Source organism: Mobula hypostoma, chromosome 1 (genome assembly GCF_963921235.1).
Source record: "Mobula hypostoma chromosome 1, sMobHyp1.1, whole genome shotgun sequence".
NCBI lineage: Eukaryota > Metazoa > Chordata > Chondrichthyes > Myliobatiformes > Myliobatidae > Mobula > Mobula hypostoma.
The window spans coordinates 35221188-35243145 of NC_086097.1; the positions used below are offsets into that span (position 1 = coordinate 35221188).

Consider the following 21958-nt stretch of genomic DNA (forward strand, 5'->3'; position numbering starts at 1 on the left):
ACTTGTTTTCCATTTGTGCTAGTTTCCTTAGCAATTTGAATTAATAAGAAAGAATTTACTTTGATCCCCATAGGATTTCCCATTATCTACATGCCACAATTGCCTGTATTTCTTCTTACAATTTCTAATTATATAATCCTTCCCTTTCCCTACCCTACACCTGATGATCCCATGAACACTTTCCTCTGTGTGTAGCTAACCTCAGCAGGGACCTGTTATAAAGGTCAATGCTAGATCCAAATGGAAATCAGGTGCCGCCTCGTTTCTAGTCCCCTCAACAAAATGTTGCAACTCGAGCTTTCCAAAACTCATGAGATGCTGTAGAAGAAGACGCAAACACCTTCAAGTCATTGAGTTTTTCTGATTATGTTTGACCTTTTCTTATGCAACTTTTCTGCCATTTGCCTTTGTTCATTGGGGTGCGGCAAGTCTGAGAAGACTGCCTGAGATTCCGTTCTCTGCTGTACACACCACAGGGTTGATTTCTTATTTGAGTCTTGCTAGCCAATCGTTAGGAAAGAGATACCTCTAGTAATATCTCCATTCTTTCCCCAGTCCCTCTGTTCTAGTTAGAAACATAGAAAATAGGTGCAGGCGTAGGCCATTTGGCCCTTCGCGCCTGCACCGCCATTCAGTATGATCATGGCTGATCATCCAACTCAGAACCCTGTACCTGCCTTCTCTCCAAACCCCCTGACCCCCGTAGCCACAAGGGCCAAATCTAACTCCCTCTTAAATATAGCCAATGAACTGGCCTCAACTGTTTCCTGTGTCAGAGAGTTCCACAGATTCACCACTCTGTGCTTGAAGAAGTTTTTCCTCATCTCGGTCCTAAAAGGCTTCCCTTTTATCCTCAAATTGTGACCTCTCGTTCTGGACTTGCCCACATCGGGAACAATCTTCCTGCATCTAGCCTGTCCAATCCCTTTAGGATTTTATACGTTTCAATAAGATTCCCCCCTCAATCTTCTAAATTCCAACGAGTATAAGCCTAGCTGATCCAGTCTTCCTTCATATGAAAGTCCTGCCATCCCAGGAATCAATCTGGTACATCTTCTTTGTACTCCCTCTATGACAAGAATGTCTTTCCTCTGATTAGGGGACCAAAACTGTACACAATACTCCAGGTGTGGTCTCACCAAGGCCTTGTACAACTGCAGTAGAACATCTCTGCTCCTGTACTTGAATCCTCTTGCTATGAATGCCAACATACCATTTGCCTTTTTCACCGCTTGCTGTACCTGCATGCCCACTTTCAATGATGGGGTACAACGACACCCAGGACTCGTTGCACCTCCCCTTTTCCTCATCGGCCACCATTCTGGTAATAATCTGTTTTCCTGTTCTTGCCACCAAAGTGGATAACCTCACATTTATCCACATTAAGTTGCATCTGCCATGAATTTGCCCACTCACCTAACCTATCCAAGTCACCCTACATCCTCTTAGCATCCTCCTCACAGCTAACACTGCCACCCAGCTTCGTGTCATCTGCAAACTTGGAGATGCTGCATTTAATTCCCTCATCTAAATCACTAATATATATTGTAAACAACTGAGGTCCCAGCACTACCCCACTAGTCACTGCCTGCCATTCTGAAAAGGTCCCATTTATTCCCACTCTTTGCTTCCTGTCTGCCAACCAATTCTCTATCCACATCAATACCATACCCCCAATACCACGTGCTTTAAGTTTGCACACTAATCTCCTGTGTGGGACCTTGTCAAAAGCCTCTTGAAAATCCAAATATACCACATCCACTGGTTCTCCCTTATCCACTCTACTAGTTACATCCTCAAAAAATTCTGAGATTGATCAGACATGATTTTCCTTTCACAAATCCATGCTGACTTTGTCCGATGATTACACTGCTTTCCAAATGTGCTGTTATCACATCTTTGATAACTGACTGTAGCATTTTCCACACCACTGATGTCAGGCTAACCGGTCTATAATTCCCTGGTTTCTCTCTCCCTCCTTTTTTAAAAAGCGGGTTTACATTAGCCACCCTCCAATCCTCAGGAACTAATCCAGAATCTAAAGAGTTTTGAAAAATTGTCACTAAAGCATCCACTATTTCTTGGGCTACTTCCATAAGCACTCTGGGATGCAGACCATCAGGCCCTGGGGATTTATCTGCCTTTAATCCCTTCAATTTACCTAACACCACTTTCCTACTAACATGTATTTCCCACAGTTCCTCCATCTCACTAGACTCTTGGTCCCCTACTATTTCTGGAAGATTATCTATGTCCTCCTTAGTGAAGACAGAACCAAAGTAGTTATTCAATTGGTCTGCCATGTCCTTGCTCCCCATGATCAATTCACCTGTTTCTGACTATAAGGGACCTAATTTGTCTTAACAAATTATAGACCAGTGAGCCTTACGTCTGTGGTGGGAAAGCTGTTGGAAAAGATTCTTAGAGATAGGATCTATAGGCATTTAGCGAATCATGGTCTGATCAGGGACAGTCAGCATGGCTTTGCGAAGGGCAGATCGTGTCTAACAAGCCTGATAGAGTTCTTTGAGGAGGTGACCAGGCATATAGATGAGGGTAGTGCAGTGGATGTGATCTATATGGATTTTAGTAAGGCATTTGACAAGGTTCCACACAGTAGGCTTATTCAGAAAGTCAGAAGGCATGGGATCCAGGGAAGTTTGGCCAGGTGGATTCAGAATTGGCTTGCCTGCAGAAGGCAGAGGGTGGTGGTGGAGGGAGTACATTCGGATTGGAGGATTGTGACTAGTGGTGTCCCACAAGGATCTATTCTGGGACCTCTACTTTTCGTGATTTTTATTAACGACCAGGATGTGGGGGTAGAAGGGTGGGTTGGCAAGTTTGCAGACGACACAGAGGTTGGTGGTGTTGTAGATAGTGTAGAGGGTTGTCAAAGATTGCAGAGAGACATTGATAGGATGTAGAAGTGGGCTGAGAAGTGGCAGATGGAGTTCAACCCGGAGAAGTGTGAGGTGGTGCACTTTGGAAGGACAACCTCCAAGGCAGAGTACAAAGTAAATGGCAGGATACTTGGTTGTGTGGAGGAGCAGAGGGATCTCGGGGTACATGTCCACAGATCCCTGAAAGTTGCCTCACAGGTGGATAGGGTAGTTAAGAAAGCTTATGGGGTGTTAGTTTCATAAGTCGAGGGATAGAGTTTAAGAGTCGCGATGTAATGATGCAGCTCTATAAAACTCTGGTTCGGCCACACTTGGAGTACTGTGTCCAGTTCTAGTCACCTCACTATCAGAAGGATGTGGAAGCATTGGCAAGGGTACAGAGGAGATTTACCAGGATGCTGCCTAGTTTACAGAGTATGGATTATGATCAGAGATTAAGGGAGCTAGGGCTTTACTCTTTGGAGAGAAGGAGGATGAGAGGAGACATGACAGAGGTGTACAAGATAATAAGAGGAATAGATAGTGGATAGCCAGCGCCTCTTCCCCAGGGCACCACTGCTCAATACAAGAGGACATGGCTTTAAGGTAAGGGGTGGGAAGTTCAAGGGGGTTATTAGACAAAGGTTTTTCACTCAGAGTGGTTGGTGTGTGGAATGCACTGTCTGAGTCAGTGGTGGAGGCAGATACACTAGTGAAGTTTAAGAGACTACTAGACAGGTATATGGAGGAATCCAAGGTGGGGGCTTATATGGGAAGCAGGGTTTGAGGGTTGGCACAACATTGTGGGCCGAAGGACCTGTACTGTGCTGTACTATTCTAAGTTCTATGTAACCAATCTTTTTCTTTTCACATATCTATAAAAGCTTTTACAGTCAGTTTTTATGTTCCCTGCCAGCTTTCTCTCAATCTTTTTTCCCCTTTCCTAATTAAGCCCTTTGTCCTCCTCTGCTGGACTCTGAATTTCTCCCAGTCCTCAGGTGTGCCGCTTTTTCTGGCTAATTTGTATGTTTCTTCTTTGGAATTGATACTATCCCTAATTTCCCTTGTCAGCCACGGGTGCACTACCTTCCCTGGTTTATTCTTTTGCCAGCTGGGATGAACAATTGTTGTAGTTCATCCATGCGATCTTTAAATTCTTGCCATTGCATATCCACTGTCAACCCTTCAAGTATCATTTGCCTGCATAAGTGAAAGAATCCAAGCACGACAAGCTTTCTCTATTCCTGAAATCACACTTTTCCTCAAGAACTCAGGCCATTGACCCTATCTTGTGCCCTTAACAAACGCTCATGTGCGAAGTGTTTAGCATCCTGTCTCATCTCTCTGTGGTGGTGTTTCAGAGAATGTTACCCTTGGCCCCCACGTAGTACAGCACAGGAACAGATCACTTTGGCCCATGAGGTCTGTGTTAACCAGTACTGCCAATTCAAACTGCATATCTGCCTGCATGTGGTCTATTTCCTTTAGTCCCCTGTTTGTTCATGTGCCTCTCAGAATATCTCTAAAACCTAGCTAATTAACTCCCTGTAGCTAATATAAATGACTATCCAATTGGACAAATCACTACATCCAACATGAACAAAACTGACAAGTTCCTTGAGAAACACATCATCAGCCATTGACCTCAAGTAGAATTCTAATAATTTCACACCTGGGAGAGAAAGAAGTTAAAACACATACAGAACCATACAGTGACATATCTTTCTGCTCACATTTTTAAGCATTGAATCTTTACAATAAAGCAGTGTGCTTTTAGCACTCGACCCACTCTGAATTGTTTATTCACACAGTGAGTTGGCAGCTCTGTTATGGGTGAATAAATGCCTCTTATACTTGTGCCTTTGATTCTTCTCTCTAATAAAACTGCTTTTCTGTCTATATCGGCAGCTTTCCTTTGTGTACTTGAACTTCAGTTTGAGACTGAAATAGGCTGTGGATTTTAAAATCATAAAATGAACACTGCTTTCTTGGAAAACAAGTAATACAGAAGTAAAGCTGACATTTTTCCTTCCCGAAAGACACTCAGAATTATTACAGATTTTTGCTTTCTTTTTTGAAATTGCACTGCTCTTGCAATAACAGAAATATTCTTGGTACTGTGGGCTCTATTCATCACTCCAGAAGTGGCCACTGAGTGTATGCTTGTGGACTCCTGCTGTGCAGCCCGTCCACTTGAGGGGTTGACATGTTGTGCATTCAGAGATGTTGCTCTTCTGCACACCACTGTTGTAAGGTGTGGTTATTTGATTTACTGCTGCCTTCCTGTCAGCTTGAACCAGTCGGGCCATTCTCTTCCCACCTCCCATATTAACAAGGTATTTTAGTCCACAGAACAGCAGCTCACTGGATTTTTTTTTTTGTTTTTCAAGCCATTCTCTGTAAACTGTAGAGACTGTTAGCATGAAAATCCCTGGAGATTCTCAGTTTCTGGGATACTCAAAGTACCCCACCTGGCACCAACAATCATTGCATGGTCGAAGTCACCTAGATCACATTTTTTCACCGTTCCTCCGATTGGTCTCAACAACTGAACCTTTTGAGCATGTCTGCACGCTTTTATGCATTGAGTTGCTGACACCTGATTTGCTGATTAAAATATTTGTATTAATGAGCTGGTGTCCAGGTGCACCTCATAAAGTTGGCATTGAGTCTAGATGTAGACGATCACTGAGCGAGAGGAGAGGGTGTTCATAATGCCACTTGTATTCAGGCCGGCGGTGAAGGTCCTCCATCTCTGTCCTTGGCCATCAAAACCAATTATTGTCTTAGTCTTGGTGGTGTTCAGGGCCTATTTCACCATGCCGGTAGCTTCCTCCTGGTTTTCACTACTGTCAGTCATGCAAGCCCTGGGTGGAGACTCAGGAGTACTGTCACGCACAGGTATAGAAGGATTCTTCATTGTTGTTTCAATTTTGTTTTGGAGGATCAGTGGACCACTCCTAGTCAGGCCTCTACCCTTTGACCTCTTTGGCCTGGGTGACCCGACCAAGAGTCAAAGCACAAGGCCCTGACTCCAGCCAACATGGCTCTTCAGTCATTGAAGAGTATACAAGTGTCCAAACCCTATGACAAGCTTGTGGTCCTCTTGGAAGAGACTATCTGTGGTGATCTCACAATCAGATTTATATTAATAAGCCAAATAATTTATTTTTTTTTCTCCCTTTCAATGATGCTAACAATGTGGTACATACTGGGTAACTGGATTTGGAAAGCTTTTTGACTCTTGCTAAAATCAGAGACATCTTGACACAAATCACATATTTATCCAACATCTGCTGGATCTAAAATAAAAGTGAGCACCCATGGAGAAAGAAATGTCATAAAACTGATGAAATGTCATCATCTTTATATTAACTCCATTTCCTTCACCACGAACGCTGCCTGCCATGCTGAATATTTCTAGCAGTTTCAGTTTTCATTTCGCACAGTATTTTTGCTTTTAGATGGATCTACCTGAATCTTGGGTTCAAAGAAGACTAAGTACTTTTTATCTATTCTCAGAGAACATAAGAAATAATTGATGTTATCAATGTTCAATGTAAATTTATTATCAAAGTACGTATATATCACCATATACAACCCTGAGATTCATTTTCTTGAGGGGATACTCAATTTGGTTCAGAAGAGAAGATGGTGACGCAAGAAAATGTGCAGCGGCCACTCCGGAATGAACGTCTGTTATTTGTTAAGTAGGATGCTGTGCACAATCCTGATTTGATGGAGACGGACGTGAGAAGCACAGAGGAACATCTGATGAAACTTCTGAAATGCCTGTTTCGCTGCCACTGCTACTGTGCGATCCAGAATCTCTGGAGGGGAAAGCCCTGAATCCATGGCTTTGCCTGCTGCTTGGCGGCCGGGGCCAGGGTCGAAGCGCTCGGCAGAGATGGTGCTCGGTGTCGGAGGGCTGGTCAGAGGCTCGAAGTTTTTGGATGGACTCAGAGTCGGCTGTGGTCGGGTGCGTCCAGGGTGCTGCGTCGGCAAGTTTGTGGCGCTGGAGGTTCATGGCAGGGAGAGTTTTTCTTCTTTCTACTGTCTGCGTGAGATGATGGGGCTATTGGGACTTCGAGACTTTTTTTTACCGTGCCCATGTTCTGCTCTTTATCAAATTATGGTATTGCTTTGCACTGTTGTAACTATATGTTATAATTATGTGGTTTTTGTCAGTTTTAGTCTTGGACTGGCTTGTCTTTCTGTGATATCATACTGGAGGAACATTGTATCATTTCTTAATGCATGCATTACTAAATGACAATAAACGAGGACTGAGTGTCCTCATAATTATGTGGTTTTTGTCAGTTTTAGTCTTGGACTGGCTTCTCTTTCTGTGATATCATACTGGAGGAATAATGTATCATTTCTTAATGCATGCATTACTAAATGACACTAAACAAGGACTGAGTGTCCTCATAATCTAATATATATATATATATATATATAAAATATATACACGATAATAACCATAATAGAATCAATGAAAGACCACACCATCCTTTCCTCTTTGTCCTGATACTAATGAGAAATTATAAATGCCAATATTTTTTTCTGTTTCTTCACATTTAATATGTGGCAGGAATCTATCAGACTTTGTTAGTGTTTGCAGGCTAGGATTTGATGGTATTTGCCGAGACAACTTGCAGTTAAGCAAGCAGGTTGAATTTCATTAAGTTCACCAACAGAAAGAGATGAGAGGACAGGTGGTGTGAGGGACTAGAAAGGAATAGATATGGGTCAAAGATTGGATTTCAAGAAAATCTTTCGAAGCAAGAGGGAGCTTTTGGGTTAGCGGAGTTAATTGATAGAGTAGGAAATGGTCAACCATCTGCAGTGATTACAGAGTTTCTGCAGTATACAAGACCAATTGTTCATTCTGATCAAGCTTTGATGCATTTGTGTGGAATGTGTTGATATCCTTTTGTTTAATGGCCTTTTTTAAATGTATTCACATTTTTTCTCTCTATTGGCAGGAACTCCACTCTGGTTCTACATGCAAATTGCACCCATAAGAAATGAATATGACAAGGTGGTTTTATTTTTATGCACTTTCAAAGATATTACCATATTTAAACAACCCATTGAGGATGAGTCAACAAAAGGTAATATTTCTTTTCCATTGCTAAATTGATATGTTTGCTATGAGAGAATTCAATGTGGTTTTCATTAAGTATAGTTTGCCTATTGTATCATTGGATTATGTGCGGGCTGACTGCTGCGGCAGGAGAGAGATGATGACTGTTACATGAGAAGATTCTACCAATTGCTCAGTGTGCAATCCAGAAAATTAATGTTGCTTCATTCTGCAATTCATTTGAATATCTAAATATATTATTTGTCTTAAGATTTCTGTCGGCGTGTCTTCCCTCAGGACCCATCTGCATCTGAGCATCAGTTTGTTTGCTCTCCTACGTAATATTATAACCTATCCTTGACAATTAATCCACATGTTATTGCGGTCCTGAGGTTACCTGTGCAAATTCCGAATTATTCTTTTGCACTGAGGTTATCAGAGTACCCCCTAACCCAGTTCATGCATGGTTTCATTGATGGAGCCACAGAGTCAATGTTGCCTTGACAGTGGGTCTTAGGAGTAGCACTTTCAAAGACAATATATTTCATTCCTTTAATGTGAAGAACATTTCAATGCTAAAGTTGGTGTTCCAATTACAATTAATTGTCTCAGTTTATTTTCCTCTTTATTGAAGCCAGCTACTCTCCGTGTTGTATATTGCTTTCCATGGTCAGGCTTCTTTACACTGGCCTCTGTATTTTTAAAATTTATAGGATCCTTTAGCTCCAAAACTTTCTTCAGCCGTCTCACTCACAGAGACTCCAAACGTGCACAACCCCCTCACTCCCAGTTGATGCTCTAATTCATTCTGATTTTTGTTGTCAGCCTCACCCAAGTTCCTCAGCATCTGACTCCCTCCACCTTACCTGCGCACAATCAGCTGGCGTCCAATCTCTCCCTCAGCTTCCTATCTCCACCATCTTTCTTGACTTCTCTTCGCCTGTTGCGCCATACCCCCATCCCTCCCTTCCCCCTACAATGTTTTGATTCGGACTTCCAATATCTGCCAACTCACAGCTTCAATTTCAGACCTCACCACCATCCCACTCTTCAAACTCTCTAAACACCACTCCTCCCTTTCTCTTCCCTCCAGCAGTCTCATGAATTACCCAAGGACTGCTGGCAAGTGAACAATTCAATATACATTTATCTGTTCACTGCTTCCTGTTGCACTCTGTGGGAAATGAAACAGAATCCGGTTTCACAGATGTCTTGGGTTTCAGCTGTCAAGTGCAGGGAATTACATCCATTGCACACCACTTTTGGGGAAAATAAAAATCACTTATTCCCAAATGACCATTTCTAGGTCTTTAGATTTCATATAGAAACTAAGGAAAGAGTGAAAACTTCACTCTCCCTTTGAAAGATAAACAAGCGATTCTAAACCAAGCAGAGGATCAAATAAAATAACTTTAGATGGCAGAGATGCAACACAACACAAGACTTTTTAAAAACAGAAGAACGTAGGAACTCCAACTTAGAATTATAGATTTGGAAAACATGTATTGATCCATTTTGTTTGGTCAATTCACATTTAAATCTTTGTTCTTAAGTAAATAAAATATGCACATTACTGCACAGATAATCGCTGAACACATAACAAAATTTTAATTGGATGATGGTAGCTCACCCACTCATTTGCCCTACTAGTTACTATCTGCTAACAGAATTTGAATAAGCTCAGGCCTGATTAGTACTTGGATGTGCAAACGCTTGTGCAATAGCTGGTGCAGAAGAGTTTGTTGAGCTTGCATGCACCACTTACTCTGGCAGCTGGTTCCACACTCTCACCGCCCTCTGAGAGAAGAGATTCCCCCTCATGTTCCCCTTAAACATTTCACCTTTCATCCTTAACCCATGACCTCCAGTTCTAATCTCAACCAACTTTAGTGGGAAAAGCCCATTTGCATTTACCCCGTCTATACCTCACATAATTTTGTATATCTCCATTAAATCTCCCCTCATTCTCCTGCGCTCCAGAGAATAAAGTCCTAACCTATTTGACCTTTTCCTATAATTCGGTCCTCAAGTCCCAAGGACATCCTTGCGAATTTTCTCTTGCACTCTTTCAGTCTTATCTTTCCTGTAGGTAGGTGACCAGAAATGCACACTCCAAACTAGGGCTCACCTCACAAGTGTCTTATAAAACTTCAACATAAAATCCCAACTCCTGTACTCAATACTCTACAGTATTGTACTGTTCTGTACTGTACTTAATTGTTCCTGATCTAAGCTCCACCTTCCTTTCCAATTCCCAGAGCAATAAAAAGATAATGTCAACTAATTTAATAATAATGATAAAAAAAGATGGTTGATCAGCAAATCAAAATGTTAACAGGAAAATTCTGAAGGGATATATATCTGGGTCTTTTGCATATGGCAGATGTTAAATGCTAATTGCTGATGTAGTCTGCTTATTGACTACAATCAGTAAGCAGCCCATACAAAGCAGCTGCAGACTTACAGTATTTGCTGCAGTGCGGAGTTGTTTTCTAGAGTATTAATCAAATGGTACAGCCATTCTTGGCTATATTCCACATCTAAAATTAATGGAAGATGGTTGAATATTTATCTTTGTCAAAAACTAATCCCTTTCACTTGATTTGTTTCATATATACCACATCCCTTTAGTGTTTGAGTAAAAGGATAGAAAACTGGCAAATGATTAATCAGCTAATTCTAGTTTGCATACTCTAGTTATGTCTAGACTTTGACATTTGAATAACATTGCATATCGTTTCAAAATGACAAAAAGATTAACTGAAGTTTCAATGTTGTATATTACATCTTACATATTTTTGGCTGGATTGCAATTATCTCTAGATCTTACCAGCTCCATGATAAAATACTATATATTTTAATTCATTTCAGATTTCAGTTGCTGTAACTTTGAGTTATTGTAAAAATTATTGGCTCAAAATTAATTGCTGATCTTTGGTGTTAAGTGTGTCAGGTGACTGAACTCTAGGCTACCAAATGACTCATTCATGAAAGTGTATGAGAGCCGGGGCCCTATGCCCAACACCTGTAAAACAAATGTCCAATACCAACCTACACCTCCGACAATAAAAGTTCATAGTGAGGCCCTGGCAGCTGTGGACCAATTTTCATATCATGATGAAAATCACATCCTGTACCAATGATGAAATCCACCATTACTTTCCATGCATCATCAGCCTTGGGTGGACTGAGGGGAAAAAAAAGTTGTCTGAAGCCACAAAACTTCTGGTCCTCAGGCAGCAATGCTCTCTGATTTCTGAGGTGCTTCCAGACTACCAACAGTGGGCAACTCAAGGTCTTGGAAATATTCCCAAAATTGTCTGTGCAAAATCTCCAAATTCACTGGAAGGACAAGAGACCTACAATCAACATAGGCTTAATTGAATTGACTTTGTTACTTACATTCTTCATATACATGAGGAGTAAAAATCTTTACATTATATTTCCATCTAAATGTGCAATGTGCAATTTACAGTAATTTATAATAAATAGTATGTACAACAGGATAGCCAATATAACATAGAAATGCAGTTGTGTTAGCATGAATTAATCAGTCTGATGGCCTGGTGGAAGAAGCTGTCCTGGAGACTTTTGGTCCTTGTTTTTTATGTTGCAGTACCATTTCCTGGATGGTAGCAGCTGGAATTGTTTGTGGCTGGGGTGACTCGGGTCCCCAATGATCCTTCAGGCCCTTTTTACACACCTGTCTTTGTAAATGTCTTGAAAAGTGGGAAGTTCACATCTACAGATGTGCTGGGCTCTCTGCAGAGTCCTGCGACTGAGAGAAGTACAGTTCCCATATCAGGCAGTGATGCAGCCAGTCAGGATGCTCTCAGTTATGCCCCTGTAGTAAGTTCTTAGGATTTGGGGGCCCATACCAAACTTCTTCAACCGTCTGAGGTGAAAGAGGCGCTGCTGTGCCTTTCCCACCACAGACCACGTGAGATCCTCGGTGATGTTTATGCTGAGGAACTTAAAGCTGTTCACCCTCTCAACCCCAGATCCATTGATGTCAATAGGGGTTAGCCTGTCTCCATTCCTCCTGTAGTCCACAACCAGCTACTTTGTTTTTGCGACATTGAGGGAGAGGTTGTTTTCTTGATACCACTGTGTCAGGGTGATAACTTCTTCTCTGTAGGCTGCCTCATTATTATTTGCGATTAGGCCAATCAGTGTAGTACTGCCAGCAAATTTAATTGGAGCTGTGGGTGGTGGCACAGTCATGGGTATACAGATAGTAAAGGAGGGGGCTTAGGACACAGCCCTGAGGGGCACCTGTGTTGAGGGTCAGAGGGGCAGAGGTGAAGGGAGCCCACTCTTACCACCTGCCAGTGATCTGACAGGAAGTCCAGGATCCGGCTGCACAAGGCAGGGTGAAGGCCGAGGTCTCTGAGCTTCTTGTCAAGCCTGGAGGGAATTGTGGTGTTGAATGCTGAACTGTAGTCTAAGAACAGCGTTCTCACATAAGCATCCCTCTTCTCCAGGTGTGTAAGGACGAGGTGTAGAACTGTGGGTATTGCGTCACCTGTCGATTGGTTATGTCGGTAGGTGAATTTTAGGGTGAAAGATGAAATATTTAAAAGGAGTATGAGGGATAACTTGTTCAGAGAGTAGTGCGAGTGTGGCGTTCCTAGCAAAGAGTTTGGTGTAGATACAATTGTAACATTTAAGAGAAGTTTGGATGAGGACTATGGTGTCAAGAGATCACCCAGTGGACAGGGCAAAAGTCATCAAAGCCTTTGGGGGGGGGAAAATGAAAAAGCCCCCTGACATTTGAAACTTCCTCAGCTTAGAGTAAGGAATGATATCAGGATAGTGTTGAGTCTATGCACTGGGAATACACAGAGGTCCAGAGTAAATCCCTGTTGACCCTCCTGCCCCAACTGTAGAAGAGTGTGTGGTTTCCACACTTTATCAATCACTTCAGTACTCACAAAACTGTAGTCCTCCTCATTTCTCAGGAAATACCTGAAAAGAAGGAGGTATAATAGAGTACTCGCACTTTACTGGGCTTCAGAAATTCATTCCATTGCTACTTTAGTACTACTGATTGGGGATGAATTCCTCGGCAGTGGTTTCACCCAGCTCATCATCAGGGTGATGGAATGTTTCTGATGGGTTCTCTGTTGAGGTTTGCACTAACGCAGACACTTCATAAATAAATCTGACGTCCACATTGGAATCCAAATGGCTGATAGTGAACATTTGGAGTTTAAGATGACAGGCAAGAATTTCAAAGCTGGAAACAAAATGAATACAACTTATCCCAATTTCAACAGTGGATTGGGCTGTGATGGGCTGTGATGGATGAGAATTATATAAAGACCAAACATCTTCCCCTTATTAAATGGAACAAAATCGTGCAGTGGAAGCAAAAATTGCTGGAACTGTTTAGCAGGACAGACAACAACTGTTAAATCAGCTTCTCTTCTCTGGCCTGCTGAGTTTTCTAGCATTTTGCATTTTATTTCCACTTTCTTGCATCCTCAATACTTTGCTTTTGCATGCAAAAAGATGTTTTAATATTAGGTAATTAATAAAACAATTTTCAATAAAAGTTCAAATAAATTGCCACACTTTTTGATCTGCAGATATAAATCAAAAACAAAGATTAATGTTTAAATATGTAAACCTTCAAAATACTGAGAAATATTTAAGTGGTCTATCCAATCAAACCAACATTTTGCTTAATAACATTTGTGTTTTCATATTGTTCCAACATAGTTACCATTAGATACCATTACAATAATTTTAAATTATGGTCACTGCTGTTATTAGACAGACACAACAGGTAATTTGTACACAGAGTCCTTTGAACAGCATTGATAACTGATTGGTTAAACCGTTTTTGGATAGCTCATCAAATGCTGCAGTGGGATCTTTGACATCTATCGGAACCTATGCACTGGCCTTAATTTAAAAATTTCTCCTCTCTATGCATCAGTGTCCTAAAGTGGTCACCCCAAATTATGCAATTATCTTCTCGAGTACAGCAGGAGCTCATGTTTGTTTGTGAGGGCCACAGCTAGGGCACAATTTTAACCTTCCTGGCAAAAGTAAGGCAGGTTTGGATCAGGAGCCTGCTTGCTATACAGCTTGATTTAGCTGGCTACTGGAGTCAATAAAGTGTAGGTGTAAAACAAGCAGTTGTCTGAAACATGTTACATTATTTCCAGGTGGATTAGATTAAAATTACCTCCTTAAATGTTGAATTGTTGAGACATAACTCTCCTACTCTAGAGTCCTGTTCCTGTGAAAAGAAATGGAATTATTGGCTTTTAAAGATCTATGCAACTGATTTATGCCTAACATAGAAACAATCCAAGGTAGTTTTGACAGATAGTCCTTTAACAATTCATATTATTTTATGTTGTAAATTTGCTGCAGAACAGAGTAGGCAGCCAAGTTGTCATAGCATAAACACACTGTAGGCTGAGTGAACAAACCCAGTAAATAAATGTAACATAAATCTCAATTCTCTAAGTATCTTTGTATTCAGTGACTACTTCAAGGATATTCTAGTTAAATAGGACTAAGTTCTAACTTCAGTGGAAAAATTCTTGAAGCTCAGGTTACCCAGTATAATTCTAACCCCATAATGTACACAGTAGCGCGAAGCGCAGAATCAAATATCACTGTGATGATTGTACGCTGTAGCATCAATTGTTTGGCGACAATAAAGTAATATCCTCACGATCTTTCTGCTACCTAAAATCACCCTGATATGTTGATGAAGCCTGTCAATAAAACTGCTCTGTTTGTATTGCTCATTTTACATTTTGTAAAATGGCATAGCCCACAACCATTTGAGGTGCCTCTATACTGGGAAGGCAGCAGCAGTACCCACCCTGTTTCCACGGTGATCTTGGGAGTCACTGCCGCCTGTCATCCCCTCCACCCATTTTCCACCCTCTCTCATGACCTACACTGTGGCTGCCGATGCTAAAGCAGCCAGTCCGAAATAGCCGCCGCCTTTGGCACTGAGCTGTCTCTTGAAGGCCGATTCCAATACTTTGCTTGTCAAAGCCAAAGGCCTGAGATCGTGTTTTGGATCAGCCTCCTACCTTGACAGACCATCCCACCACATGAGCTGAGTGCGGTTGGTGGCCCCGAAACTTCTATAAAGACCGATACATAACTTGTGCTTGATTTCAAAATAAGATTGCATTACATCTCAATGCTCACTCATGCCTTCCATATAACCCAAGTTGCCATGCGGTACCAGGCACCCTGTTGACAGTTTTATGGTAATAGGCAAAGGTGTTGAAATTGTATCTCAATGCCTATGCATTGCCTTTGGGCTAGGCTCCCAGCACAGTATTTATTTGCTTAACACTGAAAAGCCTGGTGCATAACTATGTGTTGTACTCCTTGAAAAACAAAATGTTCAGGTTTGCTTGTTGTTCTCATCACCATTTGTGGATCACCTTCTTCATTTACCGTTAAAAGATTTCCATTCAGTGCAGAAAATAATGCCACATTTAGGATGCTCTGAACACCACCAGGAAACCACTCAGAGAATTCATGGTCGTGGTAGTATACAAATACCTTTCATCAAATGATGTAGGATAGAGGTTAGAGAATAAATTAATGCAAACTATTAAATTCCCCCCTTCCACTATTCTCCACTTTGACCTTTTAACTCTTATCTGTCCTGTGTTGCTTCCTCCATCTCTGTCTTCGATTGTCCGCTCTCATCTCCTATCAGATTCCTTCTTCTCCACACCTTGACCTTCCTCTCCCACCTGGCGACCCCTACCAGCTAGCCTCCTTACCCTCCCCCCCCCCCCACTTTTTTATTCTGGCATCCTCCTCTCCTTCCCTCTCAGTCCTGAAGAAGCGTCTTGGCCTGAAACGGTGCCTATCTATTCACTTCCAAAGATGCTGCCTGACCTGCTGAGTTCCTCCAGCATTTTGTGTGTTTAGCTTACAATTGAATATGTTTTTTTAATTAGTAGAGAAGAGGTGATAAAGAATAGGTATTAAATGGATCCTTAAAAATCAATTTTTCTATGCTGAGCAATATTTTAAATGCTCTTGCAGTTCATGTTCAAGTTTAGTGTTAACTATCTTGGCATACATACACAGGGTTTGCATAACATGCAAGTTAGATTTTTGCAGCAACAGCTCAGTAGATTACAAACATGACTACATAAGTTAACAGCGAACTAAATTAACATAAACTGTACGTAACTTATACATTCCGGGTCACACCTATTTGAAATGATACACTTATTGCTTTGCCAGCATCACAGGTTAACAACGGATGTGAAACAAGTAAAATGAAGGCAGTGTAAGAGAGGGTTTTGGAACGGGCAGTTACTCTGTGCTTTCTTTAATGAAAGGGTGGGCCAAATTTGCTCGACTGACCCGGGCACTGACAAACAGTCGGAGTGTTTTGCAGCAGTTGACTCCAATGAACAAATCTGATGGCGTCCATAAGCATTCACGGCTTGCAGAGGTAAGTTTTGAATTCCTTCTGGTGGACATTTTCCTTCTGAGCATTGGGCTGGGTAGTAAGCTTATAGGGGAATGAAGCTCAATCCAAAATTCATGACAGGACTGCAGAACAGAACAGCAATTGGTAGACTGCCAGGGAATACTTCATCCACTACTAAGATTCTGTATTTGAGAGTTTCTCCCTTACTTTTGACTCTTTGCCTCCAGGAATCTGTTGATTAGATGCAAATCAACATGTCAGGTTTTGTGTCAGGTCAGGGCCTTGCCTTGCTACTGTTATCACGTAGCCCAGTACTACCTGTCTCGGGTCGGGTTGTCAGCGACTCAACGGGCACACCCCCTGGTGCACTTCGGTTAACCAGAGAGGAGCGTGTGTAGGCACCCAGCAGGACTAAAAACAAAACCTGTCAAAGGGCAGATGAACTCTTTGTGAGTCAACGGACACCTACTGTCTGTGTGAGGAGTTGCGCGCAACACAGTCTTTCGTTTCGCACCTTGTAAGGCATGAATTTGTCCTATGCTGGCCCCCTAGGCTTGAGTTGACATAGTAGTAGATGTAAAACTCAGAGGGAAAACTCAGTTTTCCCATCACTTTGGGATTTCAGACACTTTGTTATGTGACATTTAGCTTGTTCACAGCCACAATAGAAAAAGGATGGCTGGCAGTACTTAATTGTAGAGGGATGGGAGATGAATCTGATCTCGAGCTCCATTTCTCAAATGTAAAGTCTGCCCATGTTCCAGTGCAGAGTCCAAAGTTCAATGCTCACGGTAAAGACCGAGGAAAATTTATTATCAAAGTACATACAGCACATGTCATCATCGACAACCCTGAGATCCGTTTTCTTGCAGGTATATTCAAAAAATGCAAGAACCATGATAGAGTCAATGAAAGAGTGCACACAACAGGGTGGACAAGCAACCAGTGTGCAAAAGACAACAAGCTGCACAAATACAACAGAGAAATAATAATAATAAAGAAATATACAATAAATATTGAGAACTTGAGATGAGGAGTCCTTGAAAGGGAGTCCATAGGTTGTGACAAGTGAACTTTAGTGAGGTTAATGAGCCTGATGGTCAAGGGGTAATAACAGTTCCTGAGGCTCCTGGACCTTTGTCCTGATGACAGAAGTGAGTGTGACCTAGGGGGTGGGGATCTGTGACGATGGACGCTGCTTTCCTATGGTGGTGATCCATGCGGATGTGCTCAGTGGTAGGGAGGGCTTTACCCATGATGGATGTGGCCATAGCCATTCATCTTTGTCGGCTTTACCATTCAGGGGCATTGGTGTTTCCATACCAGGCCGTAATGCAACCAGACAGTATTCTCTCCACTGCATATTTATAGAGGTACATATATGGTCAAAAGTGTGTATACCACACGCAAGCTTGAGATTCGTCTTCTTGCAGGTAGCCACAAAGCAAAGAAACACAACAAATCCACCAAAAAAAAACCCCACACAACAAAGACTGTCAAACACCCAGTGTGCGCAAGAGGAACAGATTGTGCAAAGAATGAAACGAGTAAACAAACGCACAGAGAACAGGAACTGCAAAGTCCCCGAAAGTGAGTCCACAGCCACTGAGCCAGTTCAGCACTGAGGCAAGTAAACCCTCCTTGAAGTAGTAAGCTGAACACTGGTTCATCCTTTACCCTCCGCCTTGAAATCTTGATCTTTTTTTTCTGGCTCAGCACTTAAATTGGCTAAACTGAGGCTAATTTTTCACTCTTGGGCCCAGCTTTGATCGGGCCCCAAGCCTGATCCAACGAAGGCTGCTGTAACCGTACCTGCATTCTTGAGAGTCCAGTTCACTGAATCCATCAGGATACTGCGTAAAAACTGCAGATGGTTTCAAGACACAACTCCTTAAAGGGAAGTTGCAGCCTGTGGATTGCAGTGCTAGTAGTCCAGAATCAGTATAGTGAACAGAGTAGTTAATAGTTTGAAAAACGATCTAGAGCTTAGTCAGTCGTTTTGTTTGCTGCCCGCAAAATGTCACCGTATCTCGCCAGCAACACCTTGCCAGTGAGTCCAGAAAGGTGTCTGAGTTATGGATGTGAAAGGAAGCTTATTTAGACATGCTGTGCTTTCTGAAATTATGGAGTATTTGCATAATGTTTCATAATATTCTCTGTATGTTTCAGGTTCTGCAGCTAGGATCTGACATCCTTCCTCAGTATAAACAAGAGGCTCCAAAGACTCCACCTCACATCATCCTACACTATTGTACATTTAAAACTACCTGGGACTGGATCATCCTTATTTTAACCTTCTACACTGCAATTATGGTTCCTTACAATGTGTCCTTCAGAACAAAACAGAATAATATTGCCTGGCTAGTGCTGGACAGTGTGGTGGACGTGATTTTCTTAGTCGATATTGTCTTAAACTTTCATACCACTTTTGTGGGACCTGGAGGGGAAGTTATATCTGATCCTAAGCTAATTAGAATGAACTACCTAAAAACGTGGTTTGTGATTGACCTGCTGTCCTGCTTACCGTATGACATCATCAATGCCTTTGAAAACGTAGATGAGGTAGGTTGTCAGTTTTGGATTTATTGCAGCTAATAACAAAGTTCTGTTTAGCGTGCTATTGTGCTGTAAGTGTTAGCTTTGACTTGTGGCAGCCCTTTGTAATGTAGTCCTGTTAGAGCGAAATTACATTTCTGAAATTGCAAAGATACCACCTCATTTATCTTGTAGAGTGAACGTTCCGGGTTTTTGACAGGGATAGCACTTTATGAAAATGATGGCCAGTGGTTCCACAAAATATTTGGTTTCCTGTCTATAAAGCAAAAGAAAAAGTTAGTTGTGGACTCAAACACATTGTAGATCTTGAAGCAATTCCCTGATGGAATTTATAAGTAAAGTTCGGGGAACCGAACGCTTTGCAACTATGTACCTTCCTGGGGAAATAAACAAAAAGATCAATTATTCAGATACATTTATAACTAGAGTTGTAGTTAAAATGTGTAAGTTTGCAAGATCACCCACAGTTTTTAGGTATGGTTAAAATGATTAGAAAAATAGTTACAAACTGAAGGTTCATACATAGTGAGCTGAAACATTTTGTTGCTATGCCTACAATAATTAGAAGCTAAAAGGACAGCCACGGATGCTGGAAATCTGATGCTAGAAATGTATTCCAGGTTGCTGTAATCTGAAGTGAAGGTAGCATTTTGTGTCACAGTTGGCACTGCCATTCTGACACCAGCAGCCAGTCTGTTCTGTTCGTGTAAGGATGATCATCCGTCTTTCTTGTTCAGGAAATTCTTGTTTCAGATCCCAGCAGAAACTTCACTGAAGCACAATCAGCCAGTGACCTTTAGACAGGTTACACCCCATATTAGGGTGTTCTCCAGAAAGTAGTAGATTGATCTTAAGTGTACCAAGTGTACAACTGTGCAAGTGTTCCATTATTAGGCATCCGTTAGTCTCGTGAGACCATAGATTTGCGCCTTGGAGGGTTTCCAGGGTGCAGGCTTGGGCAAGGTTGTATGGAAGACCGGCAGTTGCCCATGCTGCAAGTCTCCCCTCTCCACGCCACCGATGCTGTCCAAGGGAAGGGCACTAGGGCCGATGCAGCTTGGTACTGGTGTCGTCGCAGAACAATGTGTGGTTAAGTGCCTTGCTCAAGGATACAACACGTTGCCTCAGCTGAGGCTCAAACTAGGGACCTTCAGGTCACTAGACCGACACCTTAACCACTTGGCCACGCGCAAGTGTTCCATTACTCCACCACTATCCCTAAAACCACAGTGTCTTTCAAAACTAATATGAATTAATAAGACTTTTCACCCAGCAGAAAATTATATGAATGTTTGCCTTAATATTATATTAAATAACTGGGTGGATAAATAATATTACCTACCTGGTCATCTGAATGCCATTCCATAATCTAGAACAAAGAACTGCGTAGTAAATGAACAGGCCTTTTGGTCAACAATGTTGTGCTGAACCAGTGAAATTAGTTATCAAGTGGCTAACTAAACTAAGGTCTTCTGCCTAAATAATATCCACATCCTTCCATTTTCCTCACATCTCTAATGTATCTGCCTCTACCACCATCCCAGGCATGCACATTCAGACACCTACCACTTTCTGTTTCTCACAACTTGCCCCTCACATCTCCTTTGACCTTACCCCTCTCAGAAATGTATAGGAAAAAGATAGTGTCTGTCTACTCCATCTATGCCTCTTATAATGTTGTACATCCCTATCAGATCCTTCTCCAGCCTCTGCCGCACCAGAGAAAACAAAAGTTTGTTCAACCTCTTGTTATAGCACATGCCCTCTAATCCAGACAGCATCCTGGTAGATCTCTTCTGCACCCTCTCCAAAGCCTTGACATTCTTCCTATAATGCGGTGACCAAAACTGTGTGCTATACTCTAGATGTAATTTGAATTGTGTACTCCCATCCAAGGTTAGGCTTTTCTTCTAGGGTTCATCTGTGTTCCAGCAAAAGGCTTCTTCATTCTTTTGAGACCATGTGAATCATCTCTAGCACTTCTAGGACAGAGCTTTGTGCACTATAAACATGAGTCAGGCACTGACAAAAGTGCACATAAGTTCCCATTCATTATGAATGGAAAGTGAGTTAAGACCCCAGTCAAACCCTGGCATGAATAGGCTGGAAAGTTAGAATAGAAAGCTTAAAGGTAAAAAAGAAACTAAGAAGGTCATTAAGAGAGAAAAGATTAACTATGAAAGGAAGCTAGCAAATAATATCAAAGAGGATAATAAAAGCTTTTTCAAGTATATAAAAGAGTAAAAGACAGGTGAGAGTAGATATAGGACCAATAGAAAATGATGCTGGAGAAATTGTAATGGGAGATAAGGAGATGGCAGAGGAACTGAACGAATATTTTGCATCAGTCTTCACTGAGGAAGACATCAGCAGTATACCGGACTCTCAAGGGTGGCAAGGAAGAGAAGTGTGCGCAGTCACAATTACGACAGAGAAAGTACTCAGGAAGCTGAATAGTCTAAAGGTAGATAAATCACCTGGACCAGATGGAATGCACCCTTGTGTTCTGAAGGAAGTAGCTGTGGAGATTGCGGAGGCATTAGCGATGATCTTTCAAAAGTCGATAGATTCTGGCATGGTTCCGGAGGACAGGAAGATTGCAAATGTCACTCTGCTATTTAAGAAGGGGGCAAGGAAGCAAAAAGGAAATTATTGACCTGTTAGCTTGACATCGGTGGTTGGGAAGTTATTGGAGTCGATTGTCAAGGATGAGGTTACAGAGTACCTGGAGGCATATGACAAGATAGGCAGAACTCAGAATGGATTCCTTAAAGGAAAATCCTGCCTGACAAACCTATTACAACTTTTTGAGGAAATTACCAGTAGGTTAGACAAGGGAAATGCGGTGGATGTTGTATATTTGGATTTTCAGAAGGCCTTTGACAAGGTGCCATACGTGAGGCTACTTAACAAGATAAGAGCCCATTGAATTACGGGAAAGTTACATACGTGGATAGAGCGTTGGCTGATTAGCAGGAAACAGAGTGGGAATAA

The 21958-nt window shown here is 41.8% G+C and overlaps 1 protein-coding gene across 1 annotated transcript in view; it reads left to right on the plus strand.

The window, feature by feature from the left end:
* The window catches only part of kcnh5b (potassium voltage-gated channel, subfamily H (eag-related), member 5b), a 479712-nt gene that overhangs the window by 105160 nt on the left and 352594 nt on the right, over positions 1-21958 (plus strand). Inside the window, exons 4-6 of the mRNA XM_063061314.1 lie at positions 7868-7996; positions 16314-16429; positions 18578-18970. Of these exons, the coding sequence (XP_062917384.1) occupies positions 7868-7996; positions 16314-16429; positions 18578-18970 (638 nt within the window). The remainder of the gene's footprint in view (positions 1-7867; positions 7997-16313; positions 16430-18577; positions 18971-21958) is intronic.